Source organism: Populus alba, chromosome 12, assembly GCF_005239225.2.
Source record: "Populus alba chromosome 12, ASM523922v2, whole genome shotgun sequence".
Lineage (NCBI taxonomy): Eukaryota > Viridiplantae > Streptophyta > Magnoliopsida > Malpighiales > Salicaceae > Populus > Populus alba.
In genome coordinates this window covers 8,034,963-8,061,804 of record NC_133295.1, presented here as the reverse complement: position 1 = coordinate 8,061,804, position 26,842 = coordinate 8,034,963, and the positions used below count along the sequence as shown (strand labels likewise).

At 32.8% G+C, this 26,842-nt stretch overlaps 1 protein-coding gene across 16 annotated transcripts; it reads right to left on the bottom strand.

Moving 5' to 3' along the window:
- Nucleotides 1-232: 232 nt before the first annotated feature.
- LOC118033214 (uncharacterized) lies at nucleotides 233-15,397 on the bottom strand. Of its 16 annotated transcripts, none has more exons than XM_035038115.2 (27): nucleotides 15,219-15,397; nucleotides 14,417-14,657; nucleotides 12,774-12,885; nucleotides 12,586-12,683; nucleotides 12,278-12,436; nucleotides 11,388-11,456; nucleotides 11,063-11,185; nucleotides 10,835-10,984; nucleotides 10,615-10,746; nucleotides 10,452-10,531; nucleotides 10,168-10,262; nucleotides 10,011-10,078; nucleotides 8,976-9,077; nucleotides 8,828-8,886; nucleotides 6,243-6,350; nucleotides 6,033-6,108; nucleotides 4,959-5,095; nucleotides 4,711-4,870; nucleotides 4,434-4,613; nucleotides 3,126-3,242; nucleotides 2,867-3,022; nucleotides 2,275-2,442; nucleotides 1,963-2,075; nucleotides 1,612-1,735; nucleotides 1,143-1,238; nucleotides 963-1,025; nucleotides 233-884 (listed from the first exon to the last, which is right to left on the bottom strand). In XM_035038115.2, exons 1-27 carry the CDS (start codon nucleotides 15,254-15,256, stop codon nucleotides 834-836), a joined length of 3,075 nt encoding a protein of 1,024 aa, XP_034894006.1. In that variant the 5' UTR covers nucleotides 15,257-15,397; the 3' UTR covers nucleotides 233-833. The 16 variants fall into 16 exon arrangements, 14 of the variants coding, with proteins under 14 accessions (XP_034894006.1, XP_034894003.1, XP_034894002.1 ...); XM_035038112.2 differs by having other exon boundaries at nucleotides 963-1,068; nucleotides 14,417-15,121; nucleotides 15,219-15,377; XM_035038111.2 differs by having other exon boundaries at nucleotides 14,417-15,121; nucleotides 15,219-15,377.
- Nucleotides 15,398-26,842: the final 11,445 nt, after the last annotated feature.

Here is a 26,842-nt window from a genome sequence, read left to right as displayed (position 1 = left end):
GCCATTAATGGCAACCATACATCAAAGCTCATGGTTTAGTGTTGCCTAATACCTCCTTCACCCCTGGCCTTTAGGTGTTGCAAATGTGCAGCAAAGATAGCACTGCAAAAGTATAGCAATGATTTCACATGCTTAAAGAGAGTTACAAATATAGTGTTCCAAATTATTGATGGCGTCATAACCCTTTTTCTTTCCCTACTCAACGAATGAAAACATCAGCAAGCACAAAGAATGTCAAATAAAAATAAGATTTTAGGAAGCGCAAAAATATACACAAATAATTGCAATGAGTGGTATCATCACAAAAACCAAGTCAGTAATCAGATGCAAAGCCAAGTCCAAAGCTTAGAGAGGGCACTGTTTCTAGTACAAATCCAGCTTTCAGAATCCAAACTATACAAGCTTTTCTGATTTTTGATTGATGTACGCAACACCTTGTTCATTATCCTATTTTAGTCACAGAAGTTGGAACATCCTTGCAATGACGGAAAATGAGGTGGACAAGGTTGATACTAGACTTCTTTACAAATTATCCATGTCCTTGATTTTTCTTTGATTGCAAGCGACTTCGCAAGCTTCACAAGCTAATTTGAATCTTTGTAAGGACAAAAAACTTGACCAAAGATAACTAATCATTTAGAGACTAAGATGTATGGTTTGGCTTTTTTGATATGAAGTTGGCCTTCATAATTTCATAAACAATGTTACTTGCCACTGTAGTGGGCTCTGCAACAGTCAACGATACATGTACAACTGAAAAATTCAGTAAACCCTCCCCAGGCTGTAAGAGAACCATATTAGCAAGCGCTAATGATTCAGGACTCGCTATGGTTTTAGGAAGAGTCGTTTGCTTCTCCAAAGAAAGACTCTGCATCCAGAACACCCTGACCATGAAACAGATAGATTCAGTCATTGAAAACAAGAATGGAAAATAGATTTCGGTTCTAAGTTCAAGGAAGAACCTCAATAATCATAATCGCAGCATCCTTGTGTATAACCTCGTTGTACTCGTGACAAACCATACTCTGCACATGTAAGGGTGACAATGTTACTCTTACTCTCAGTATTCTGCATGACAATCAACAATATTCTCATCATCAACAACACAAAAATATTAAAATCAAATAAATATTGAGGCACACTTGAACACAATTTGGGCAGCCAGTGTCTCCTGAGCAGTGGCAACATGTGAGAAGTTCCAAAGCAGCATTCAACAGCTCTGTGAAATAAGGTTGAATCTATCACGCACAAACAAACATATCCAAATCAGTCACAGGAAATGGAAATTTCATTTCCATTATTTTGGAGGCTAAAAAGAAGAAAGAAGCGGCCCATGTTTAGAAATTAAAGAGAACCACATATCCCATGGCTACTGAAGAGATAGATAATTCTAATTGAAGATTGCCTTGGACATGCAGGTATTATTACAAAGGTGTTTAACAATGCTTTAAAGCCAAATTAATTGCTCCTCAGATCAACAAAAACATATGTTGGTGCGTGATTCTCAAAAATTGAGAACTAAAGTTCAAAGTTTTCAAATTCACTCTTCTTCTAGCAAAACACCAAACCTAACAAATTACAACTGGGATATTTCAATTTCATGTCAGTCACCTGCATTGAGACACCTGTCCCTCCTGGATGCTGATCATAAACAAGTATTCTTTCAGGAAAATAACGGCTATCGTGAGGGTTTGGACACTCTGGAGCTAAGTCAGACGAGTTACATCTTAAATATCTGAATGCAAAAGCATCATAGCAGAGTCAGTGCTGCAACAATTATTTAATAGATCATAGGATTGGTGTAACAAGCAGTTTCAAGGAAATACAAAAATATCTGCTTCAAATCTTAAAGGCCACTTTGATGGTGGTAAGCTTTGTAGAAACATATCTCAGCATCCATTCAACATAAATTAGATAGATAGCAGTTTAAATTGAAAAAGATAGCTACTGTAGAAGACTTACAAAGGCACTACATTGAGAAGAGCATGTGAAGCAGCATGCAAACCTGCCCGAAAGGAAAATTGTTTCTCCTCGACCAATTTTTTAATTGACTGGGGAACTGGAATCCAAACTGCCTGTATACAAATTAAAGATACAAAAAATACAAAAACAAAGATACATGACTAAGAGAATGAATCATGCAAACATCATGAGAAGCCCAAATGCCAGATGGAATCATAGAAACATCATTAGAAACAAAAATGCCAAATAAAGATCAAAAGAAAAGAGAGGACACAAGCAAACAAATCCATTTGTAACAGCCATAAAATGCACCTGAGATTCATATGAATATTTGGGTAGTGAAAGATCAAAAGTATCCAAGACTTTGTTGCTTCCTCTTTGTATGCAATAGAAACCAAACCAAGTAGTTGTTACTTTACAAGAAAGTGCTTGAGCTGCTGTTCTTGAAGACTGGTTCTTGAAGGCCCTTGGTGGATAGGCCTAAATGTTTGCAGGACAAGAAGTTACTGTCATAATTCATTCTTCAAAGGGAATCACATTAAACTGCAGGAACAATAATTGCAAATGCCATTAAGAGAATATAGCAATGTTTCTAGTTAGCATTGCTGCAATTGCTATAATAGAAGACATTCCTAATGACATGATACTTAGTAGCCTGTCCCACACGTTTCCCCTCTTTGCATTCCCCACTATAGCTATATCAGTAATCAACTAAATGTGGCACAAGGTTCCAACTCTAGCTATAATAGGTAAAGATCTGCTAAGTTTCATACTTAACAGCCACATATATTCTGTGTGTCAGCCATGCAACAAGCTGAAGCCTGCAGAACAAAAGCATGCGATTTTTGCAAATAACAGTTGAAAAGCAGAGGAAGAAAAACAAAAAGGTAAGAGCCTAACATACAATATCACCTCCAAGGACATCAATATCTGTATAATCACGGGTTTTTGTATAATAATGCAAGTTGGCTTCATAGCACAAAGCAATCTTTTCTGATATATCCAATTCCTTGACCATATAGGTCTTCCCTTGGTGCATATAGACCGCACCTTCATATATCTAAACAAAAGGAATCACGGTGAAGAATTAGAGCCAAAAGAGTGTTGAATTTACATTTAGAGCTAAATGTCTACAATAAACAAGGAAATCACAACTTCGCTACCTGGAAGAAAGCTTTGCTTTCCTCAATCTCTTCAAGGACTTCATTCCGCTGCATGTCTATCACTCTATATCTGGTGGACTCTATTGCCCGAATACTAATTCCACGTGAAGGCATTTTCTAGAAATATTGAACACTGAAAACTTAAAATGACCATATACTTAAACAGTACAACAAAATACTAAAACTAAGATTTTTTTTGGGATCGACTTCCAGCAAGTTACAAGAAATAATATACAGCCTCAAAACTGTGTGTACATTGAAGTTTATCAAATCAACCATTAGCTTCAATCTCTTGTCTATATAGGTCATGCTTCAAAGATTTCAATTCAATAGGTTATCAAAGAGTAAATTATCTCTATTGTGAAAAAAAAAAAATTAAATTAAGTATAAAGTCAATTTTAGAGTGTGTTTGGCGACAAGATAGGACAAATGAAAAATGGACTGGACAAGATTGAACTAGACAAATGCATTATTTGTCCCGTGTTTGCTAAGTAAAGGATGGGACAAGAATAAATAAAGTTTTTGAAGAGTTCATTTTGGTCCATGAAAATTCATCAACAATTTATTTTACTCTCTATATTTTATTTTAATGACATTCTTGTCTTTATTTGAAAGTATTTTGGTCCTCTAATTTTAAGCTATATACAATTTAGTCCTGAATCATAATTTTTTTTTTTGCAATTAAGCCCCTAGATGTAAGAATTTATTTCAATAAAATATAGGTTAATTTGGTCAAACTTTAGTCAACTAATACAAAAAAAATAGATGAGTAATAAATAGATGATGGGTAATATGAGATTGAGATATAATGATTTTCATCCAAGGTATTGGACATGCTTGTTCCATCCCCATTGTGGAACATGTATTTTTCCTTGGGAACAACTTTGGACAAGACAAGGATTAGTGTGTGCACCAAACACTTCACAGCTTATCATGTCCTATCCACAATATGCATCAAAAACTTCATAACTTGTATACCAAGTGCACCTTTAGAGCGTTGTGTCACAGCCCGGATAAGGCCAGCTACCAAATCCTCACCCGCCGATAAAGGATATTACACGTTGTGTCCATCAAGTAATGAACAAGTTACTAATCAATTATTCAATAGGAATGGCATGTATGATCTACATGAATTAAGGAATTAAATCCAGTGGTTACTTTTATGAAAATTGAATCATGAAAAGTTATAGGGATGTAAAATACTTTTTGTAAGTTGTATGAAAGAGAATCCCTCCATTTTTATATATAAAAATAATATAAGTTGCGCATCAGAGCTATTAAGCCTAGATGTTTGAACAAATTACATACCTCATGCCCAATGTAACTCCATATTCTAGCAAAAGAATCACGTGAAGGATCAAAGCTCAGGTCTCCTTTATTTTTAAGGGACATCAGCGCATCGCTTAAACCAGAGCCAAAATATTTCTCATCATGAAGCAAACTCAATGGATGTTCAAGAGCAGCGCAGACCAGATGTTGCTTCAACACCTGGAAAGATAAAATACTGGAGCATAAGTTGCCTATTTGTTGGAACCTTAAAAGAAACTAATTCAAAAGAAAATGTCGAACTTGGAACCCTACATACCTGCTGGTTTTGAGCATCAATATGACAGCACTCAATCGGACCATGGAAGAGTTTTTTAGGAAATTTCATAAAATATTGATCCAGAGGTCCTTGAAACGCAACATATACAGCAAGAGATGGCCTTTCTCTTCTTCCAGATCTGCCAGCTTGCTGCCACAAACTAAAAATGAAAGAAAAAAGGCTTCCAATTAAAAGAATTGAGCAAGATAGTTACTTAGAAAACCAACACAGTATAGCAAGCTCTCTACCTGGCAAAACTACCAGGAAAGCCTAAATGCAGGGTGGCATCAATATGGCCAACATCAATACCCAACTCAAGAGCATTTGTTGCAGCAATGCCAGAGAGTTTCCCACTGAAAAAATCTCTCTCTATTTGCCTCCGATCCTGCTCTAGCACCCAGCCAATGTCAAAGCACAATAACTCATGTGGGAGAAGATTAGAAATACAAACAGGAAAATATAAAATCAACCAAGGGAAAATAGAAAATTTTGTTGAGATGGGTAATGCCACTAAATTACCCAAAAAGAATACCTTAACAGCACCAGAAATAGAACACTAAAAAAATAAGAATCAAACAAAAAAAAATTCCATGTCCAATTTTCTTCCGGCATCAGGGCTGAGTCAACATGTGACAACAAAGACAACTAAAAGGAGTTGCAGTTGACCAAGGCAATTGAACAATTCTAAGTGATGGTCAAACAGTAAAGAGGTTCTTAACAGATTGGTTTTATTCCATAGATTCTCATCAAGAACAAGCTAAAAATTCACCTCAGAATACAAATAACAGTGCGGAAGTATGAGTTTGTTACACTCGTTTACATAAAGCAACAGATTTATAGTAGCTTCAAAATCTTTTGATAAGATTTCAGAGATAAAATTTACCATTGGCAACCATGTGTGGTGGTAAGAAAAAATAATTAAAGAAAGTTTTCAAGAAGGAAAAGAGCTTTGAATGTTAATTTTGAATCAAAGTGAGGGTGCAAGCCAGCAACGATCTGGCACAATATGAGCAAGTTCTAAATTATTGCACCATGATGAAAATCATCACTGACCCGCTACAGTAAAGAAACTTGACAGAAGCAATTTGACCTTTCAGCCACCAATATAGCTACATAATACATATTCAATAACCACTGAAAAGTAAATTGTCCTTCACAAAATAAAGTAGAAAATTTGGCCCACATAATGATATGATTTCCTAGAAGAACAAACTATTGGATGGAAAGCTTATGTCTGGTTATGTAACTATATCAACTTCGGCTTAAAAGCACTAATGATAATCATCACGTATGGACAGAGAAAACAAAACACCTTTACTGACCTCAACAACATAGCCAGCACGATAAGCACAAATTGAGCCTACAAGGTGGGGTGCTGTCTTTTGAAGAATCTCACGCCTATCACAGTGATAAAGTTAGAGATGAAATTCTTTCAGCATCCACTATTATAAGAGGGGAAAAGAGCAAATTGATGCTCAAAAGGCCATATATCTTTTGAAGAATTTAACATTCATGAGATCAATGGGCCATACGTATAAGATAAGACAATCTCAGTGAGTTTACGAGATCGGCAAAAGGCAATGCAACGAAGTCCATGCTGAACCATTTCTGCAAAGAGGTATGAAACTTCTGAAATTGGGCTGGAAAAGAAAAACAGAGCATTAAGCTTTCTAATGCTATTTCATATATTCTGTAATAATATATGCAGAACTGAACCATTTCTGCAAAGAGGTATGAAACTTCTGAAATTGGGCTGGAAAAGAAAAACAGAGCATTAAGCATTCTAATGCTATTTCATATATTCTGTAATAATATATGCAGAGTTTATTGAAACCTTATTTCATCATGCATCAATCACATTATATGATATCACTAAAAAGACCAAAAGCATCTGTGAAGCTTCAGCTTATTTAGAATAGAAGTAATGATGCAATAAAAACAGAAATATGTTCCAGAAACAAGAAATTGAAATGACAACACGCTTAGGTTATGGTCAAAGAAATTTATCTCTTATGGAAAATCAAAATCAAGTTGTTGGATTGTTCAACAAGGAGATGGTTTTCTAGTCTAAGAATAAGTTATAATGACAGGTTTCTTAGTTAAGGTTTTGATTCAGATTTGGGTTATTTTGTGAGTAGGGGCAGAATTGCAATTTCTGTATATTTCTGTAAATCAGGGGTAGTCTACTAATTTCAGAATACTTGAAGCTATGTTCTTATTTAGGAAATTGGTGTCTTAGTGTGTGTTTGGGATTGTGGTGCAAGATACTTTTCAAAATAGCTTTTTGCTTGAAAATGAATTTTTTTCAGATTTGTTTTTTTATATGCATATCAAACCCATCAAAAAACACTAAAAAAATATCAATTTGATGCAAAAGCTCTCTCAAACACCCCTTAGTCTTTAATTGTTTATTCTTGTTTAGTTTCTTCCTAATCAGGTAAGGAATAGTAATCGATTAGTAATCTAGTCTTTTATGGAGTCCTAATTCATATCCATGTATAAAATTATGCACTTTTTAAGAACTTTTGATTGACTAATTTATAATTACTACAGTATTAATTATAATATACTCCAAATACTTATATATAACTTCAATCCCACCTATTATTAAGAATTAAAGGATGAAATTCTTAAAAAAAAAATTATTAATTTCTAAAAGCTAGGTTGTTTAAGAAGGAATCCTAAAAAATAATCCAATCCCATTTTTTCATTATTTTTCTATTCAATCGCCACATTAGATTGTAAATAACAAAATAAGTTACTTAAATCACTTCTAAACTATATAGTACTATATTGACATTTAAAAAAGAACTATAATATTAAAATTCAGGAGCAATTAAAAATCCATCGAAGTATTAAATTGAATCTTTAGTTAACATTTTCATTTCTTTCTATATAGTTAATTTATATTCATGTTACATGTAATTGAAAAAAGACACCTTAAAATAAAAATATTCGTATATAATATAATGTCAATGCTACTAATCATCATACTGAAAATTAGTCAAGCACAAAATCAAACTTTTCATTATGTCATTAACTTATTTTCATGTAATATGAATAGATTTGTATCTAAATATAGACTCTTTACACAAAGTAATTAAAATAAAACTAAAACAAAATAGGCTCTTCCACTCTGTTGCTAGATACATGCACGCTGTTGACAACTACAATCCACCTGGCCTTTCTTTTTTTTTTTTGGTCCTCAAAACAATATTCATCTCGGGTCACTAAAGGTTTTTTTTTTCAATTTCATCCTGTTACGTAATGTTCATGCAATTTGAGACTATTAATTTGTTTTGATTCATGTTCAATTTTTTATTCGCCATCTAAAATATGGCCCCAACATTAAATTGATACTCAATTTTGCAAAATAGGATTTGTTTTATTAATTGTAAAAATTAAAACAACATGGATCAACTTTTTAACACGAGAAAAAACCAATGCCCTTTTTTCTTTTTTAAAACGAAATGCTATAATTTGATTCTTATCGATTTTAATTTTTTATTTTTATCCTTTTTTCTTTTTTCATTTTATGTCATTTCAATATTGGTTTGTTTAGTTTTTGAAGAGTGTTTACAAGTATTTTTTTAAATAGATTATGGTTTATTGGATCCAGAAAATCCAAATCTGATTTTCTAACCACTACTCTTAAAGCTGAAATTTGGGTCAGCAAACAACACGTCTACTTTATTTTTTTAAAAAAATAAAAAATAAAAGGATGAATTATTATACCAATTTAGTTTTTGAGTTCTTCATGAAAAATGTTTTCCGATCTTTTAAACCAAAAAACATTTTTCTCCATCTAAAGCTTATGTTGTTCTTTCACTGAAAAGTGAATTTCATTAACTAATTCTCTACAATGTAGCCAAACATGAGAAAACCAAGAAAGTGCTTTCCAACAAACAAACAAGGCTTTAATGAATTGGAATGCAAGGTTTCTTCTCCTTCTGTTGTTATTCTATTTTCTCATGATTCCTTTTCTTTTTTGCTTAAAAGCATTGCTAATATGGCATCGATTCAGCCAGTACTAGCTTTGTACATGACATGGATTCACCGTCATGTGTACAGAAAAATGTTACATTATTTTGATACATATGAATCCAGGTTCTCTTACCTCATGCTTTTCTCTGTGCTCTCACTAACATCCATGAGACCCTCAGATTTATTTGGCACCTGCAATCTGAAAATGTCAGCAAGCAATGAATAAACACCATCAACTTATGCAGTTGGTTCATATTTATAGAACACTGGTAAACACGTACGATTCTAGGACATGAAGTAGGATTCCAGAGAACAAAAAGCTTCCGAGAAGATGGACTTCCATCATTTTTAATCAGCTCCAATGTTGAAAGATTTGCAAGTTCCTAGGCATTAAAAGTTTAAAACGCTAATGTTTCAATCAATTAATATATATATATATATATATATAGTGCCCAATAAAAAGACTACTCAAAAACCCCAAATTTTTAGAACCGTGATGTATACTGGCATAAATATTTGGACGCTTTCCCTTGAAAGCATTAAGATAAGGGTACATTTCAAACATGGAACACCCTTGCAATGATTCGTGCTCGAGCACCATTTAGTTGAGCCACCAATGATCATTCAATCTTGTGATGTAGGCCATATACAAGCATGAAACATTTGTAAGAATATCAAAGCTATTTCAATAAATCTATAATTACCCATGGAATTGTGTGATACAAGCCAAGCTGACCTATGTTCGAAGGAGCATCTGATGGAGAATAAATGGAAGATTTGCAGTATAATTATCTTAGGAAAAATAGAGATTATAATTATCTACAACTCATGCCTGAAGATTATAATAACCTAAAATAAGTAGATTTCTAATTAAGATATAATATAAAATAAAACATAATCTCTAATTTTCATAAGATAATTCTATTGTGATTCCATTTATTCTCCCTTCACACCTTTATAAGGATGTGGGGAGTTGTCACACCCCAATACTTGAGGAGTCAGCCAAACAAAACACAGACAATTACAGGATGCTAGAGACATAAATGTTCATGCAATTCCGTCACAAAACACTGGTATGTTGGATGCCGCGTGATTAGGCCAAGAGCAAAGAAGACAGCTTTTGGTTTTCAATATTGCATATGTGATCATCAAAATATGATTCCTCATATCTTAAAATCCTTTCATGTGAGAGGGGGGAAAGGAAAATCAATGATTGAAGTAATTAATGGTTCCATCATAATACTCCCAAGAAACAAACCCATCATAAAATTTGAATGCCGTTAACAAATATGTTTGTGATCAATTTCCAATCTTACCATGCAATGCTCGCAAGGGTTGGCAGACGTTGCAGTAGAAAACACAAAAGAAGGATCGCTGCCATATACTGCACCATCAAACAGAAGGCATAATAAGTTTTTTGTGTCATGTACAAATATTGGGGGGGGAAGAAACCTTGTATTTAGTCACATTTACCATGAGAACAGAGACGACGAAGTCGTCTCAATATTAGAGCAGTGTGGCATCCAAATGCACCTTTGTAATAATGAGCTTCATCAATCACCACAAACCTAATTTTGTTATAAATAAACCAATTGATGACAAAATAGGATAACTTGGATGAAAAAGACAAAAAATATGATGGCATGACATAATCACTCTGTGAGGAACTATAAATGACATAATGAACCCAAAAACAGTTACTGTGCTAATAATTTATCAGCTAGCAATTTTAAAAATAAATAATAGCAAAGCCTTACCTAAGATTTGATAAAATTCTATCGAATTGTCTATGATATGGTAAAATTGACAAGTGTAACATATCTGGATTTGTGATCAACTGCATATTAAGCGACAACAATTTAGTCCATAACCTTAAAGTTCACCATGCAAAAAAAAAAAAAAAAAAACCCACTACTATACCAGTCTAGCATTCGCACGAAGCAACAGCCTGTCCTTCAGAGCAGTGTCACCGTCATATATCCCTATGTTTATGCTAGTATCAAATCCTTTAATCATCTTTGCTAACACTCTTAGTTGATCTTGAGCCAAGGCCTACACGCATAAAGAGTTTATATAAATACAAATGCCCAAAAATAATATAAAAGGAAGATCTGTTGCTTAAAACACTTTTCCAATAAACCTTAGTTGGAAACAAGTACAGAGCACAAGATGACAAATCCTGGGACAAAGCTTCCAGAACAGGTACATTATAGCAAAGAGATTTGCCACTAGATGTCATTGTTGCCACCACAACATTCTTCCCAGAAATAGAGGTCAGGATGGACTCTGCCTGTGAACAAGAGTTTCAACATCCTCACAAAGTATCATTTAAAAAAAATATATATTTGTGGTGGAGGAAAAGTTTGACCTGGTGACTGTATAATTTAGTGATTCCCATGCATTTTAGAGCAGACTTCATGTTATCTGAGAGTACATTTGGTACTTGCACAAAAATAGGTTTTCTAGAGTCAATGTCTTCAACATGCACTATCTGCATCACATAATCTTCCAGTTTAGCACTCACAACAGAAATTGATCAGAATTATAAAAGCATTGTCCACATGCTCAATGCATTAAGCTCAGATGGCATATGTGAGTTTTTATTTACTTCAGGCCATCAGAACCACAAGAGAATTTGTTGACTGTTACACATAATACAGTTTCCAAACATCCATAGCAACCACAGAAATTACCTGTCCTTTCGATCCAATGCCTTCTCTGAGATGTTCAACCATTTCCACTGGCAGCAATTGATTTGTTTCCTGGTAAGTCAAAGAGTTTTCAACTCACTGGATATCTTATAATTCATACCAAAAGAAATGCTATGTATCAGTCAGAACTTCTGGTTTGAAGAAATAAAGGACAATTCACTTCAATAAGACACCATTCCTTTGACTAGGTAGGGGCAATAAATATGACGGTCACCCTTTGCAAAGACGAAAAGAACACCAAATTAATATTAAATTAATAGCAAATCTGATATCAGTACATGATTGGTATTAGGAACTAAGTTTAATGAAAAGACAAAAATTCTAAATGGAATTCAAATAGAGAGAAACAAGTAAGCATATTCTCTATCCTAGCTCACTGTGGAGTGCAACTTGCATTCTATGGTGGTGGACAACTGACCATAAACCACCTGCATTTTATGGCAGTAGGTAAGTGCTAGTGTCATTAAATGCAACGAATTGCACTGCAAAATATTAAATTTTCTGCTGTAATTACATTCCTTCTCTAAGCACAAAAATAAATTCAAATTTGGAATAAACTCTGTAACTTCCTCTAAACCTGAAAGATGTAAAAAGAAAATTCTTTATTCAACTTTGATTAATAAAAAATTGTAAAAGCATGGAAGTGCCACTAAAAGTCAGTATACAAGAAGGTTTTGACACATAAAAACATTTCACATATAACATCAAATGCATTTAGCATCATAAACAGTCATCTATATATTGCTTTAGCTCCAGTCGTTCTACTAATATTTCATTTCACATTTCAAAGCAGATAATTTCATATCAAACCAAGCTATAGGGAAAAACACCAAAACCACTTGGTCAATAAATATACACTGACAAACACCCACATGGCATCGTGTCTGGAATGAATATGAGCTTGAGGCCAGGGAATGGCATCCTTTTGCCTGCTTTGCTTCACTTTCACTCACAGAAATGCCATCTTTCCTCACAAATTTCAGTAGATCTTCCAAGGAAAATGGCATTGCAACTCTATTTCCAATTTTGCACTGCAGGAGGAAAAATAACATACCAAAAAAGGAAATCGTGTTACTATACAATTCTATTTTATGTCTCTACACACAAAAAAGTTAAAACATTATAAAACAATCATTAAAAACACTATTTATACAGAGAGGCCAGAAGCAGATAGGCATACCAATAAAAATTTAGCAGCTTCCCACAAATTAGTTTTGAAGGCACTTTCCTGTTTTTTCATTGTATTGAATATGGTCGATAAAGACGGGGAATTTTTAACTGTGAAGATGCAAGTGAAATCATTCATTAGGAAGCTTATAAAATTAAGCTGCAGAGATAGGGGAAAATATGAATATAGTTATATAATACCTTTTCTAGAAGGTTCACCAATTTCATCCTTATCCTTTGTTTCAGAATTGATGATAACAAAGACATCAGCAGCATTAGCAAACTTAGAATCATTAGTAGCAAAAAATACAACCTGCGAAAAAGAAATGCATATGCTCATTTAAATAGGAAAAGATAAAGTGTGACATCACTCCAAGCGCTGGCAATACATCGCGGTCCACATTTGTCAAAAATACCTAGGAAAACTGCTTTAACAAATGAGGCATACCATATTAAACAACATTCATCTTCTACCATTCTGATAGGGAGAGATTATGGGGCTTGAAAAATAATTCTCCATCACAACAAGCAAGTCATGTCATATCAAAGTAATCAAAGTACTTATAATGTGTAACTGGGCATATTTACATGACAGATTACAGTGATCTATCTTGAGGACCTTAGATAGCACATCATCACAAACTTGCACCATTTTATGTCATTCCCTCAGAAATAGGCAAAGAACTGAAACATATCACAGCACCACAGCACAACTTTTCTTTTTTCTACTGACACTGAACACTTGACTACTTCCACTCATGAGAAACTTGATATTAGCATGGGATTTTGTAATGAGTACTTTTTACCCAATAAAAGCACATGCATATCAAGTCGAAGTCCGAAAATAAATGAAATACATGTCAACCATCAGGTGAATTCTATCAACTCAATAATCATTATGCAGGTAAACTACCTTGTTTTCTTGCAACAATAACAAATGCGTAGATGACACGAGAGTGTCTTCAAATGATCCTATTGAAGTTGGGTTATTTAAGTTTGGGTTGACAATGCAAATGATCCTTAATAATGTTTACTGTCAACCATGAGCCAACTTTAAACCCAAATTTCCATCTCTTCATTATATGGAAAAATAAACTTATCCTGTGTGGTTTTTCAAGTTGAAGATTGTCAGTCATGCATATATAGGAGTTTTCTACAAGACGTTATGTCTGTTTTATTTTTTAAGTTTTCTAAGTGTGTTCGTGTTTCTAAGAAATCAAAAACATATACTAGTTAATATTAGTCTAGTTTTCTGTCAAGGTCATTTATTTGAAATCTTCATTATATTATTTTGATGTTTTTTTTAAGACTCGGAGGGTTCTTCATGTACTAAAGATCTTTGGGGAAAAAAACTAAATTGAAGTCTTTGACGTGACCTTTTGGCAACATATCAAGTTGTGTTTTCTTTGTGAGTAGTGGACTTATACACATCTCTAAAGTGGTGATTTGATCTTTTATTTTTTGAGTGGTGAGTTCTTATGTCTATGGTTTTGAACTTAGAGTAACGAGCGAAAACACTAATTTGTGTGTGTCCTATTACTTTTCCATATCCGTACCGTCCCGATATCAGTAGATGATAGTCACACTCAAACTTTAAATGGCATCGCATCAATCAACAGGGCCATGGGATATTTTAACCAAAGATACTAATGCTGCCAAAAATTACAGTATCGAGTTTGAAAACTGAAGCTTGCAGAAAATAAAAGCATCAACCCATTTAAAAGGTAAACTGCTAGAAATATTTTTGCAATCAATGCGCCTTGTACATTTTAAAAGGTAAACTGAACACAGCATGAGTTTATTAAAGATTCAGCATAAACATACCCAAAAATTCAAACAATTACCTTAGGATAGAGAACAGAAAGAAGCTCTATATCCTCAAAACCAGCTTTCAAACCAGATTTCGCAAGATTCTTTAGGGCCTCCTTCAATGAATCCGATGTAATTTCTCGCCTCTGCATTTGAAGAAATGCAGTGAAAATATTCAAGAAGGCAAAAGCCTGCATAATTCTTTTCAGCCACGCCGGACAAAAGCACGAAGGCCTCTTATCTCCACACAATCCCAAATCCAAAAACACACATGTCCTGGAATGTGGATTCGTCAAGCAACTAAATGAATCCAAAACCTCAACAAATTTTTCACATTTTGTTTTGTCGTCGAAAATATACTTGTTTTTGTTAGGAGAACGCAACACACTCCATAAAAAACAAAACAACTCTTTATCACTACTACTACTAGTAGGAGTATCTTTAAAACCCCTCTTTCGCTTGTATCCGGAAAACATATAATCGGGCTGTGTAGCAGCAGTACTGTTTGTGCTTGTGCTGGTGGTTGGTTTTTCTGATAAAAACGACAAGTCTTGCATCATCTCAGAAAATGTTGAATCTGCCAAGGTAGAAATTGAGGGTTTTGTGGGGGCGTTTTTGTAAAAATCAGGTGTTGGGGTTTTAGGTGGATCTTTTTTCTTGTTGAATGGAACTAGAACTAGAAATTCACCATTCTCAATAGAAAGCGTGTCGATCTGAGTCTTCAAACTCAATTTCACTCCCTGATACATATCAATTTCCATGACATGATACGATTAAAGCTTTTAGGAAAATAATTCAAAATTAAATAAGATATAAAAATAGCGGGTGGTTAGTTACCTTAAAGAAGAGATGGAAATTGGGCGAGGAAGACGCATGAATCAAGATGAGTTTGAGGTCATTAACAATTTTTTTTTATGATATTCTCACCTTGGTAGATTCACCGGTGAGTGTACGGATTTCTATTTCCACTTCTCTTTCCATTTTTCTGTCCCACGCGCTTTTTCTGCTTTCATTAGATATAGCAAAAAGTAGATTTATGTTTTCTATTTTATTTTTTTATTTATAAGAAATGACGTCAGCAACATTATTATCAAGAGACTGCATCACACGGTTTCTATCGGTGAAATAAAAATTATTTTAAAAAACATTTTATAATCACAATTTTAAAAATATTTCTAAAAAATCATAAATAATCTTACAAGATGAATTATTATGAATTCCTACTTTGTTTTTTTATCTTTGGTTTTTTTTTTATTTCTCAAAATAAAAATTTATTTGGTATTCTAACATTACATTAATTTGGGATTGTTTTTATATATTGCGGTAGCTTTTATGATTATGGTTTGAAAAAAATTGTTTTATAAAAAGTATTTTTAGTTGAGGTTGGTTTGAAAAAATAAATGTTTGGTTAAAACTGTGGTTGAAATTGAGGTTAAAGAAAAAGTAGTTTAATGTATTTAGTTAAAAAAATGTTTTTCAAATTGAGGTTATAAAAATAATTAAAATATATATATATATATATATATATATATATATATATATTAATATTAATGATTTTTAATTTAAATATTGTAAATTTAATTACTATTATTACATCATGAAATAAATAATATTGATATCAAATATTTTTTATTATTCCATTAAACTATATGCAATGTCATCACATACGAAATCTATCCAACAAGGATTGTATTTTTCATGGTTTCTTAAGCGCGCAACAACAAAAACTGAATCTTTTGTTACATTATCAAGCGATCTCCTTCTAATTTTTTGAATAGAACACAATTAAAATAAAAATAAAAACTGATTTTTTTTAATTGGGCCGGACCCAGCAATAACATAATTGGAATTGCGATCAAATTTCACAAATGCTACGTCATCATGCGATATTCTTTTAATTTATGTAATGTTATTAAATAATATTAAGTACTAGTTTTTTGAGTAAAACACAAATTTTTTTAAAAAAATCAACAATCTCATTATGTACAAAATTCATTCGACATTAACTACAGTTATCATGATTTATCCTGCATGCAATAAAATTAAGTAAAATATTATCAGGAATAAAATTGAGATTACAGTACGAATAAATTTAATTTACCTTAAACTAATTTTTAAAAAAAAACAAAAAAAAAATATTGTTCACGTTCACGTGAACAATACGAGTGCAATTAATTAACTATACTAGTTTTTCAGGAAAAAAAATAAATTTTGGTTTTTCAAAAAAAAAAATGTTCACGTGAACAGTGCAAGTGAATTAAAATTAACTCGCACTTTCACTTAGTGAACAGTGCGCAGTGGAGCCATGCTCCACTGTTGAGGTTGGTTTGTCAGCATGAGAAGCAGCAAAATGCTGCTTCTCAAACCTGCGGTCCAGCCTTAAATATTAGTGGGCCCTACCAGCAAAACACACTTTTTTTTCTTTAACCAAACACTGGGTAGTGTGGCTGCGGGTGAACCTCACCCGCAGCCACACTACCAAACGGTCACTTGATAAGAGTACTCGAATTGGGTTTCATCCATAATTATATCTAATCTCATTTATGATATTTTATTAAATATAAACATAATTCATTCAATATTTTTGTACCTGATATGGTTGGATATATTGAATTGGGTGAAAAATTTTGTTGATATTACATATACTCACATGTTAGATATATTAATTATTCTTCGATAATCCTAAAAAAATTGGATTGCAGCTTTTGGAACTAAACAAGACCACTAAATGCATATATTAAGGACAATATAAAAACTATCACAATGTCCATATAAAACTATAGTTTTAAAACTCGGTCTGGCGGGTCGACCCGTTGACCTGGGACTGCAATCTGGTCGAGTTTAGAAAAAACTAAGCAAGGATTTGGCCCAAAAAAACTCGATCGACCTACGACCCATAAGACCCGGGCAAACCCACACGAGACCCGGCCGTTATATATATATATATATATATATATATATAAGTAAAACAACATCATCATTTTAGCCTTCTATTATCAAAATTCAAATAATCTGCAACACAAAGAAAAAAACAAAAAAAACCTAATTTCTTCAATCTTTGAAAACATATCAATTGCAAAGAAGAGCAAAGGAACTTAAGCCACACGTAAAAGACTTCAAGGCATAATAGGTTTTGTCCCCGTCTCTCTTTTGGCCCTCAACAAACACTAAATCTGTTTTTGCAGGGTGTTTGTTTCTTTCCTTGATTTGGCTCTCTTTAGTTCAGATCTACAAATTAAGGTTAAAAGAAGCTATTGTTACTTATTTCTCTAGTGGAAACAGAGAGATCAATAATTGGGTCCCTTCATTGACACAACTTTTTTTTCTTTTCTTTTCTTTGGAAAACATTGAACATGGATAGTTTTTATTGATTATAAGAGTGGAGTAAAGGGGGGGGAAGAGTGATACAATCCAAGCGAGGTCAAATTCGGATTTTGACATAAAATGTGCAACTATCCAGTTTTACAACAATTGTCATAAATCTTAATCCGACCATTGGATCAAGCTGAAAATTTATGTGGAGTCTCCTGACATATTTTTTACCTTGGGTTAAAATATCAGGTCAATCGGAGCTCGGGAAGGCATCCAAACACAAGTCAACAGAGGTTGTATGAGTTTTGTTATTTACTTCCTTTTGACTTGTGGATTTTCTATTTGGCTAGAATTCTTTTCCTAAAAGGATGTAGCAGCTTATTTTGGGAATTTTCTAATTCTACAAAGATCTTTAATAGGCTACAACATAGTTTTCAAGTGGGGCAAGGATTCATAAATGTTTCAGAATCATTTTCTTACAAGGATTCCTTATTCATCATATCTACAAAAAGGAAAGAAGATTTAAGAATTAATTCTAACTTCAGATTTGATTCTCCTAGCTTATATCGGACTTCTAAAGGGCAATAAATCTGATCATATCATATTTAGGATATTAAATTTAGATTTATTATTGTTATTATTATTTTCTTCTTAGTTTAGGGTTTATTTATATTATTTGTGATGTGAACCTCGTGATCACGCAACCCACACGCAAAGACACCAATTCCTGAAAAGCTAAGTAAATCAGGTTTGATAGGAGTGTGACACAAAGATAACTTGTACCTAGGCACCAACACTATTGAAAACGGAGACCCCTACCCAACGAGTATTGATTCGTGAACGAGAAGTATAAGGATGACACCACGAAGATAATTGTTCTTCAATAAGTTGTTTTTCAGTTCTTTAGAGAACCATGAAAGGGAGATTATCTCACCAACACACACACACACACACACAAAGTGCGGCAAACAAGAAGTTTTATTAATCTGAATTGTCTAGCCTTACATATCTGGTCATGCCCTTATTTATAGTGCAAACTAAAATAAACCCTAATAGACCCTTTATGTGGACTTATATGATGCCCACTTACAATTAAACCCAAATAATATAAATAAACCAAAAACTAAGAAGAAAATAATAAATAAATAAATAAATCCGAATTTAAAATCCTAAATATGATAGGATCAGATTTGTTGCCCTTTAGAAGTCTCATATAAGCTAGAAGAATCAAATTTGAAGGTAGAATTAGTTTTGAAATCTTCTTTTCTTTTTATAGCTAGGATGAATAAGGAATCTTTGTAAGAAAAGAATTCTGAAACATTTATGAATCCTTGCCACACTTGGAAACTATGTTGCAGCCCATTAAAGATCTTTGTAGAATTAGGAGATTTCCAAAATAAGCTACCACTTAAAAGAATCCTAGCCAAATAGGAAGTCCACAAGTCAAAAGGAAGTAAATAACAAAACTCGTACAACCTATGTTGACACGTGTTTGGATGCCTTGTCGAGCTCTGATTAACATGATATTTTAACCCAAGGTAGGCAAACATGTCAGGAGCCTCCAAAATTGCAGCCCGATCCAATGGTAGGATTGAGAATTATGACTATTGCTGTAAAACTGAATAGTTGCATATTTTACGTTAAAATCCGAATTTGACCTTGCCTGGATCGTATCAATTTGGGTTTAATTGTAAGTGGGCATCATATAAGTCCACATAAGGGGTCCATTAAGGTTTATTTTAGTTTGGAGTCACTATAAATAAAGGGGCATAACTAGACATGTAAGGTTAGACAATTCAAATTAATAAAACTTCTTGTTTGTTGCACTTTGTGTGTGTGTGTTGGTGAGATAATCTCCCTTCCTTGGCTCTCTAAAGGACTGAAAATGACTTATCTAAGAACAACTATGATACGATTCAGCCATGTAATACGACCCAAGTAAGGTCAGATTCGAGTTTTGGCATAAAAAGCGCAACCGTCCAAGTTTACGGGAACAATTATAATTATCAATCCGATTGTTGGATTGGGCTAATATTTTATTTGGATTCTCCAGACATGTTTTCCTACCTTGAGTTAAATATTCAAGTCAATCAGAGTTCGGGAAGGCACCGCAATATTGGTCAACATAGGTTGTACGAATTTTGTTATTTACTTCCATTTGACTTGTGGACTTCCTATTTTATTAGGATTCTTTTCCTACAAGGATGTGGCAGTTGGTTTTGGGAATTTCCTAGTTACACAAGGATCTTTAATGAGCTGCAATATAATCTACAAGTGTGGCAAGGATTCATTAATGTTTCAGAATCCTTTTCGTATAAGGATTCCTTATTCATCCTTGCTACACAAGGAAAAAATGGTTAGTGGTATTTAATGAAAAATTAGTTATTTTTTATTATTTTCTTTCATGTTTGGACTTAATTAAAACTTTGTTTTGAGTTAGGGTCCAAGGCTTGTTTGGATCAGGTTATAGGCTTTTTAGTTTAGGGTTTTGGGTCAGTTTTGAGTGGACCTCATATAAGTCCACATAAGGGGTCCATTAGGGTTAATTTTTTAAGAACTATTTAAACTTATGTAAGCCAAAATTTCGACAGTTTTGAGGATGATTACTTCTAAATTTTTCAGTTTTAACATGTGAGAGTGATTCTTGTATTCTTCAATTCTTGAATGAACTGAATCTAACTTATCGAAGATTAACTGGCTTCATGATGTCATTCTACTCATTCTAATAGTGTTGGTGCCTTGGGGTAGGTTTCCATTATGTCACACTCCTATTATACTTACTTCGACTTTCTGAGATCAGATATCAATCTTGATTGTGGGTTGCGTGACCACGTGATCACGAGGTTAGCATCAGGTGGTATCAGAGCTAAGCTCTGAAACAAGGTCATATCCTTACGTTATTTTTGTTTTTTTAGTGTTCCTTTAAGTTTTGTAGTGTTTGTGTCCATCTTCTTGTTCTTCGTGTCTGCGTCATCTAAGCAAAAAAAAAAAAAGAGTTATATTTCATCTTGTTATTGTCTCTAATCATATCAGTATATTAAAAAGAAAAAAAAAAGAAAAAGAGAAAAAGGAATTACTTGAAATTTGAAGGATCATGCAATTTTTGCCGCATAAACACAACTCTTGGTGAACCATAAGCAAACCACCTCAGAATAAATTGAAACTTCATATTCAGTCTATTGGGGGTGAGATTGCATCATATGTAAAATTTAGGCTTATTCTGATATTTTGTTGCTTGAGGTTTTAATTCGATGTTCAATTTTGCAGCAAAAACACTACTCTTAGTGAACCATAAGCAAACCACCTTAGAATCAATTAAAACTTCATTTTCTATGTATTGGGGATGATATCGCACCATTTATTAAATTTAGACTTATTTTGATATCGGCTTTTAGAGGTTTTATTTGGAGGTTCAATTATGCCGCAAACTGATCATACAAAGGGTTTTGGTACCTAGAAATAATATAATACCCTATAAAGTTTGAGTTGTTGTTTGTTTGGTATCAGAATACTATATATTAAATTCAAGGTCATTTGGATATTGGTTTCTATAGGTTCCCGAATTGGGTCTTGTTTTGTCGTAACGGGTCTGTTTGGTGTTATCTTTCAAAACTTGTTTTGTTTTTGTTGATTTTGTTCCTGCCATTATACTATCATCATATTTTGATATTTGGCTATTATTTGAGTCATTTTCATCACTTTCGCATTTGTTTGTTTTTTTCGATAACTTCTAGTATAAACAAAAGTCAGATTTGTAATCTCGAATCTAAATCAGTGTTCTTCTTATTATAAAATATATTCTTGTTGTCGTCTTCTTGTTTTTTTTCCCTATATGTGTCATGTATTCACCAAGGGAGAGGGAACAAAGGAGGATTGTAGATTAACGATGCGAAAAACTAAGCCATGGTTTAAGGGTTTTAGAACGAGAAGTTGATAAGTGTAGAAGATTATTCTATAATCTTCAAGCTTCATGGGAAAAAAAGGTACAACGCTAAAATAATGAAAGATGAATGAGAGCCGTTGTGGTTATCATTCAAAAGTATGTACGCAAGTGGTTAGTATGGGTGCTTATTTTAAATTCTTGTCAGTCACAACTTCTATATAGTGTTGTTGGAGAAAGGTGTTAACAATAAGGGAATTCCAAAGACTTAAATAAGAGGCTATGAAGTCGCTACTAATTCTATTTAAGATTCGAGGGTGAATCTTCATGAAGAGGGAGGGAATGATACGGTTTAACTATGTGATACGACCCAAGTAAGGTTAGATTCGGGTTTTGGCTTAAAATGCGCAATCGTCCAAGCTTACAAAAACAATTATAATTCTCAATCCAACCGTTGGATTGGGCTAATATTTTATGTGGAATCTCTGGACATGTTTTCTTACCTTGAGTTAAACTTTCAAGTCAATCGGAGTTTTGGAAGGCACCGCAATACTGGTTAATAGAGCCTGTATAAATTTTGTTATTTACTTCCATTTAACTTGTGAACTTCCTATTTGGTTAGGATTATTTGTCTACAAGGATGTGACAACTGGTTTTGGAAATTTTCTAGTTCCACAAGGATCTTTAATGAGCTGCAATATAATCTACAAGTGTGGCAAGGATTCATTAATGTTTCATAATCCTTTTCTTATAAGGATTCCTTATTCATCCTAACTACACAAGGCAAGAAGGGCTAGTGGTATTTAATGATAAATTAGTTATTTTTTATTATTTTCTTTCATGTTTAGGCTTAATTAATACTTTGTTTTGAGCTAGGGTCTAAGGCTTATTTGAATCAGGTTATGGGTTTTTCAGTTTAGGGTTTTTGGGTCAGTTTGCATGGGGGTCAGTCCAGCCCATAAAGGTAAATCCATTAGGGTTACTTTTAAGAACTATTTGAACATATGTAACCTAAATTTCAGCAACGTTGATGATTATAACTTCTGGATTTTTAGTTTTAATATGTGAGAGTGATTCTTGCATTCTTCAGTTCTTGAACGAACCTTGAATTTGGCTTATTTTTCACACGCAGACAAAGAGTTCATGTTCTTTTTTATTTTTTTTTCGATCACTCAACTTTTTTTTTTAATTTGATCCATTCACATTACCTTTATTTGGTATTTGACTTAGTAGTTTTGTTTTAGTTGCTTATATATTGGTATCTCACAATATCAATGAAAAATCCTAGGGCTCGATTAATGCTCGATTTAGCAAAATAAAATAAAAATCTATTGATGTAAAACAATTAAGCCTTATATATTGTTTTTTCCCCTATGAATAGGCAAGACAACTTTTTTAGCGCATATATCACACGTGCCAACACGTTGAGGAAACCATCACATTCTAACGGCGCGTGTGACATTCTCTAGCAGCTAAATGCTTACTTTCTTAATGGAGTTGGGAGTGGCGCAACAAGGGCTTTCAAGTAAGGTGACAACAATTGTTGGTAGTGGACTGATGGTGAGGCTTTGATGGCATTTGTTCTCCCTCCTCTCTCTTTAATCTCTCATTTTCTCAAGATTTGTAAAGGTCAAGCCAAGATTGAAAGGTGTCCTCTCGTTTTATATGCCAAATTTGGTTATCGTTATTTTGATTTGGATTCATTTTTAAAATTGATTTTTTTTTAACTCCATCATTTGACATTGGGCTAGTTAGGAATTAGACTTGGTGATTTTTTTTATGAGTTGATCATGGGTCATAGATTTGAAAGGTTAACTTGTATGACATTAGGTTTTTTAGGTATTTTTTACACTGATTGTTTCTTTCAAATTCATCTTTCAACATTGTGTTTATTGAAAATTAGATTTCATGATTTTCTTTGTTTTCTTTTCTATAGGGTTATCTTGGTCTCATGACTTACTCGTGGATTTGGAAAGTTAACACAGGTTCACTTGGGTATTGTTTTTGGTCATTTATTTAAGATTGAATATTTTTTCAACAATATTGGGTTGGTTTAAGAATTAAGCTTTATATTTTTTTTACCTTTTATTAGTTTATCTCGTTTGCATGATGCAAACTGTAGGTTTGGTGATATTACCTGGCTTTGCTAGTGTTTTATTATTTTAAGATCATTTTTGTTAATTAGTTTTTTTTTTATTTCATCCTTCTACATTTTGATAGTTAGTTATCTCTCTGTATTTGTTGATCATTGATATGGATTGCCTACCACATTATTGATTATTTGCTTTTGTCCTTCACTACAGGTGGCTTTATCCTTTTTGGATGCATGTGAACAATTCCTTCGATTATGTTTGTTTGGTGGTTGCATTTCCTGTTTGAATATTAGGTAGTGTAGTCTATCTTTTGGAATATCTTGTCAAGAGCTACTAACCATGCAATATTGATCTCTCTCCTAGTTTGTTTATAAATCTTCATTTTCTAATGCAATAAATCTATTCATTTTAAAGGGAAAAAAAGTAAAATTATTAATTACTGTGATGGTCCTTTGTCTTCCCTTGTTTCCTTTTCCCCCTACTCTTTTGAGAGGTATGAACCATTAGGTTCCACAGGTTCACAGACGATCAAGACTGAGGTTCTCAAGAATCCAATTATTAAAATAATTGCTAAGAAATGAGGCAAATCTCCAGCACAAATGGCTCTTTAGTGGGGACTACAAATGGGCCACAGTGTGCTACCTAAAAGCATAAACAAGGCAAGAATCATATAAAACATTGACATTTTTTTACTGGTCTATTCTTGAAGACTTATTTTCCAAGCTTTATGAAATTGAGCAGGCAAGTGACAAGGTTATCTCTCAATGTTTTTATGACTATGAATGTTTATGTGCACTTGCTCTACCTAATACTATATATCTGATAATTGTAGTTCTCAGGAAGTAATAGTTTACTACGGTTATATAAACATTTGCTTGAATTAGCCTAAAAGATTTTGGGGGTTTGGTCATGCAAGTGGTGTCTTTGCGTTAATGCACTTAGGCTTATGTTTTACCTACTTGATGAATCTTAGGGTGATAGATTAGCTCTCTGAATTTATTCACTAATTGCACGCAACTTAATCATTCATGAGCTACAAGAAGTAATTTACTTCCTTCAAAATTATTGACCTTATAATCTAAACACGCAGGAGAGGCTTGTTATAAGAAATACTTTTATGCATGGGACTTATGGTGCATACAGAACATTAGATGAACTTTGAGATGGTGAAATATGAGAAGATTACAGGTGTAAAAACACTGGATTTTCCATTTTAGCTGCTTGTCTCTCACATTATTCAATTTTCAAATGTTTAGCCATTCTTAATTATTAGAGTAGTAATATGTTAAATCAAAAGACAGGTGGACAATATGTTGCTATATATTTAGCAATAGTAAAGCCACTTGATTACATTTCAGTCGTGGAAGTTCACCAAAATCATATTAAGAAATGTATTTATTATAAATAGATGAAAACATATTCATAAGACATTCTGCCTCAAAATCAAGTGTGTTCATAATAGCGCAACAGTTATCTCATCATTTATGGAGGTGACAATAAACAGTTGGATCTCAAGTATCCATGCTTTGAGGAAGAGAGCATTACTTGCCTAATTGTCTGTTGGCACAGGGAATGGTTTGTGTCTAAGGTGGCTGGTCTCTTTAATGTTTTTAAAAAATACATCTTGGTGCTAGAATTTTTTTTTTTCCAGTAATTTTTTCATGGAAGTGGAAAGAGGAGTCATCAGATTTTGGAAGAGAGAGAGAGAGAGAGAGATCTTTGTTAACGACGATCCCAACCATAAAAAAATGTTAAAATTGGTGTCAATGAGTTTCACTAGGTGAGGGGAGTCTTATAGTGTTTATTTTAAGACTAGATATAACCTAAAAAACTAGATATATGTCAAGGATGCAATATTTTTTCTAGTTTGTTTTAGTGGTTTAAACCGTTTTTTAGTTCATTAGATTGATAGGTTGGTTTCTTGGTGTTTTAAGGGTGTTTTGTGGTTGAAATGGTTGAAAAACAAGGGTTTCTTTGGTAAAAAAAAAACTAGCAAACCCAAATTTTCAGCCACAAAAATGGTTGTTGGATTTTGAGCTGACAAACAACACATCGCCTACCACAATAAGCAACGCGTCGTTTGTCAATTCTTTTTTTTTTTTTTTTAAATAAAATGGCAAATGACTTGAAAAAAATAATAGGCCTAGGCGCATTGGCCTGGGCTTCAAGGCTAATGCACTTATGCTTTTCCTTTCTTGATACTTTTCTTTGTTTTTTTTTCAACTAATATCTTTTTTATGTCTTTTTATAAAATATTTTTTAAGTTTGTTTTTTTAATTAATACCCCTCTTATGTTATTTTTAGCTTATTTAGCCCTTTTTTAAATGGTAATTATTTTTTCAATTACATTGAGTGTCTTTAATTTTTCATGAAGTTAATATGACTCATCTTTAATTTTTTTTTATATTTCATATAAATTAAATTTATTTTTATAATATATATTGATTTTAATAAATAAATTCATTAAACATAATTGGATAAATGTCATGTGTTATGCTATTAAATATCTTGATCTATATTATCTTTTAATTTTTACAATTTAGTTTTTATTAATCATCAATTTCTTTTTATATCGCATTATCCCGATCTCATGATCTAGGATACATAATAGACAATTAATCTTGACATATCTCATGTTTATGTCATTGATTTCACGTGGTAGCCCAGCTTTTTCCTAGCGTAATATGTTTATTTTTTTTGTTACCTTATTTTTTATTGTGATATTAAATTAATCAAAATTTAACTTGATTATTAAAATTCTTAATTATCTCAAGTATTTTTTATTAAAAAAATTGATTCTACCTATAACATTGCACGAGAGTAATCTATAATCATCTCCTTCATGTATAGGTTGAGGCATCTTAAAATGTTAGGGGGCATCATGATTGTCGTTATCAACAACAACAAAAAATTTGATGATGATATATTTGGTCAAAAACAACACCATTAGCATTTCTGACACGATATTCAATAAGAAAGTGAAATCAAAATTATGATGTACTTGAATTTTCTCATAAAAAACATGATAGTAAATCCTGAGATAAACAATACTATATTAATTCAATAACCGTCCATACCTTGAGAAGTTTTCCTTGGAAATCAATTGTTTAAATTAAACTATAATAATTTATCCGCTATTTTTCTTTAATGAATTAATATACACATTATTAAGAATT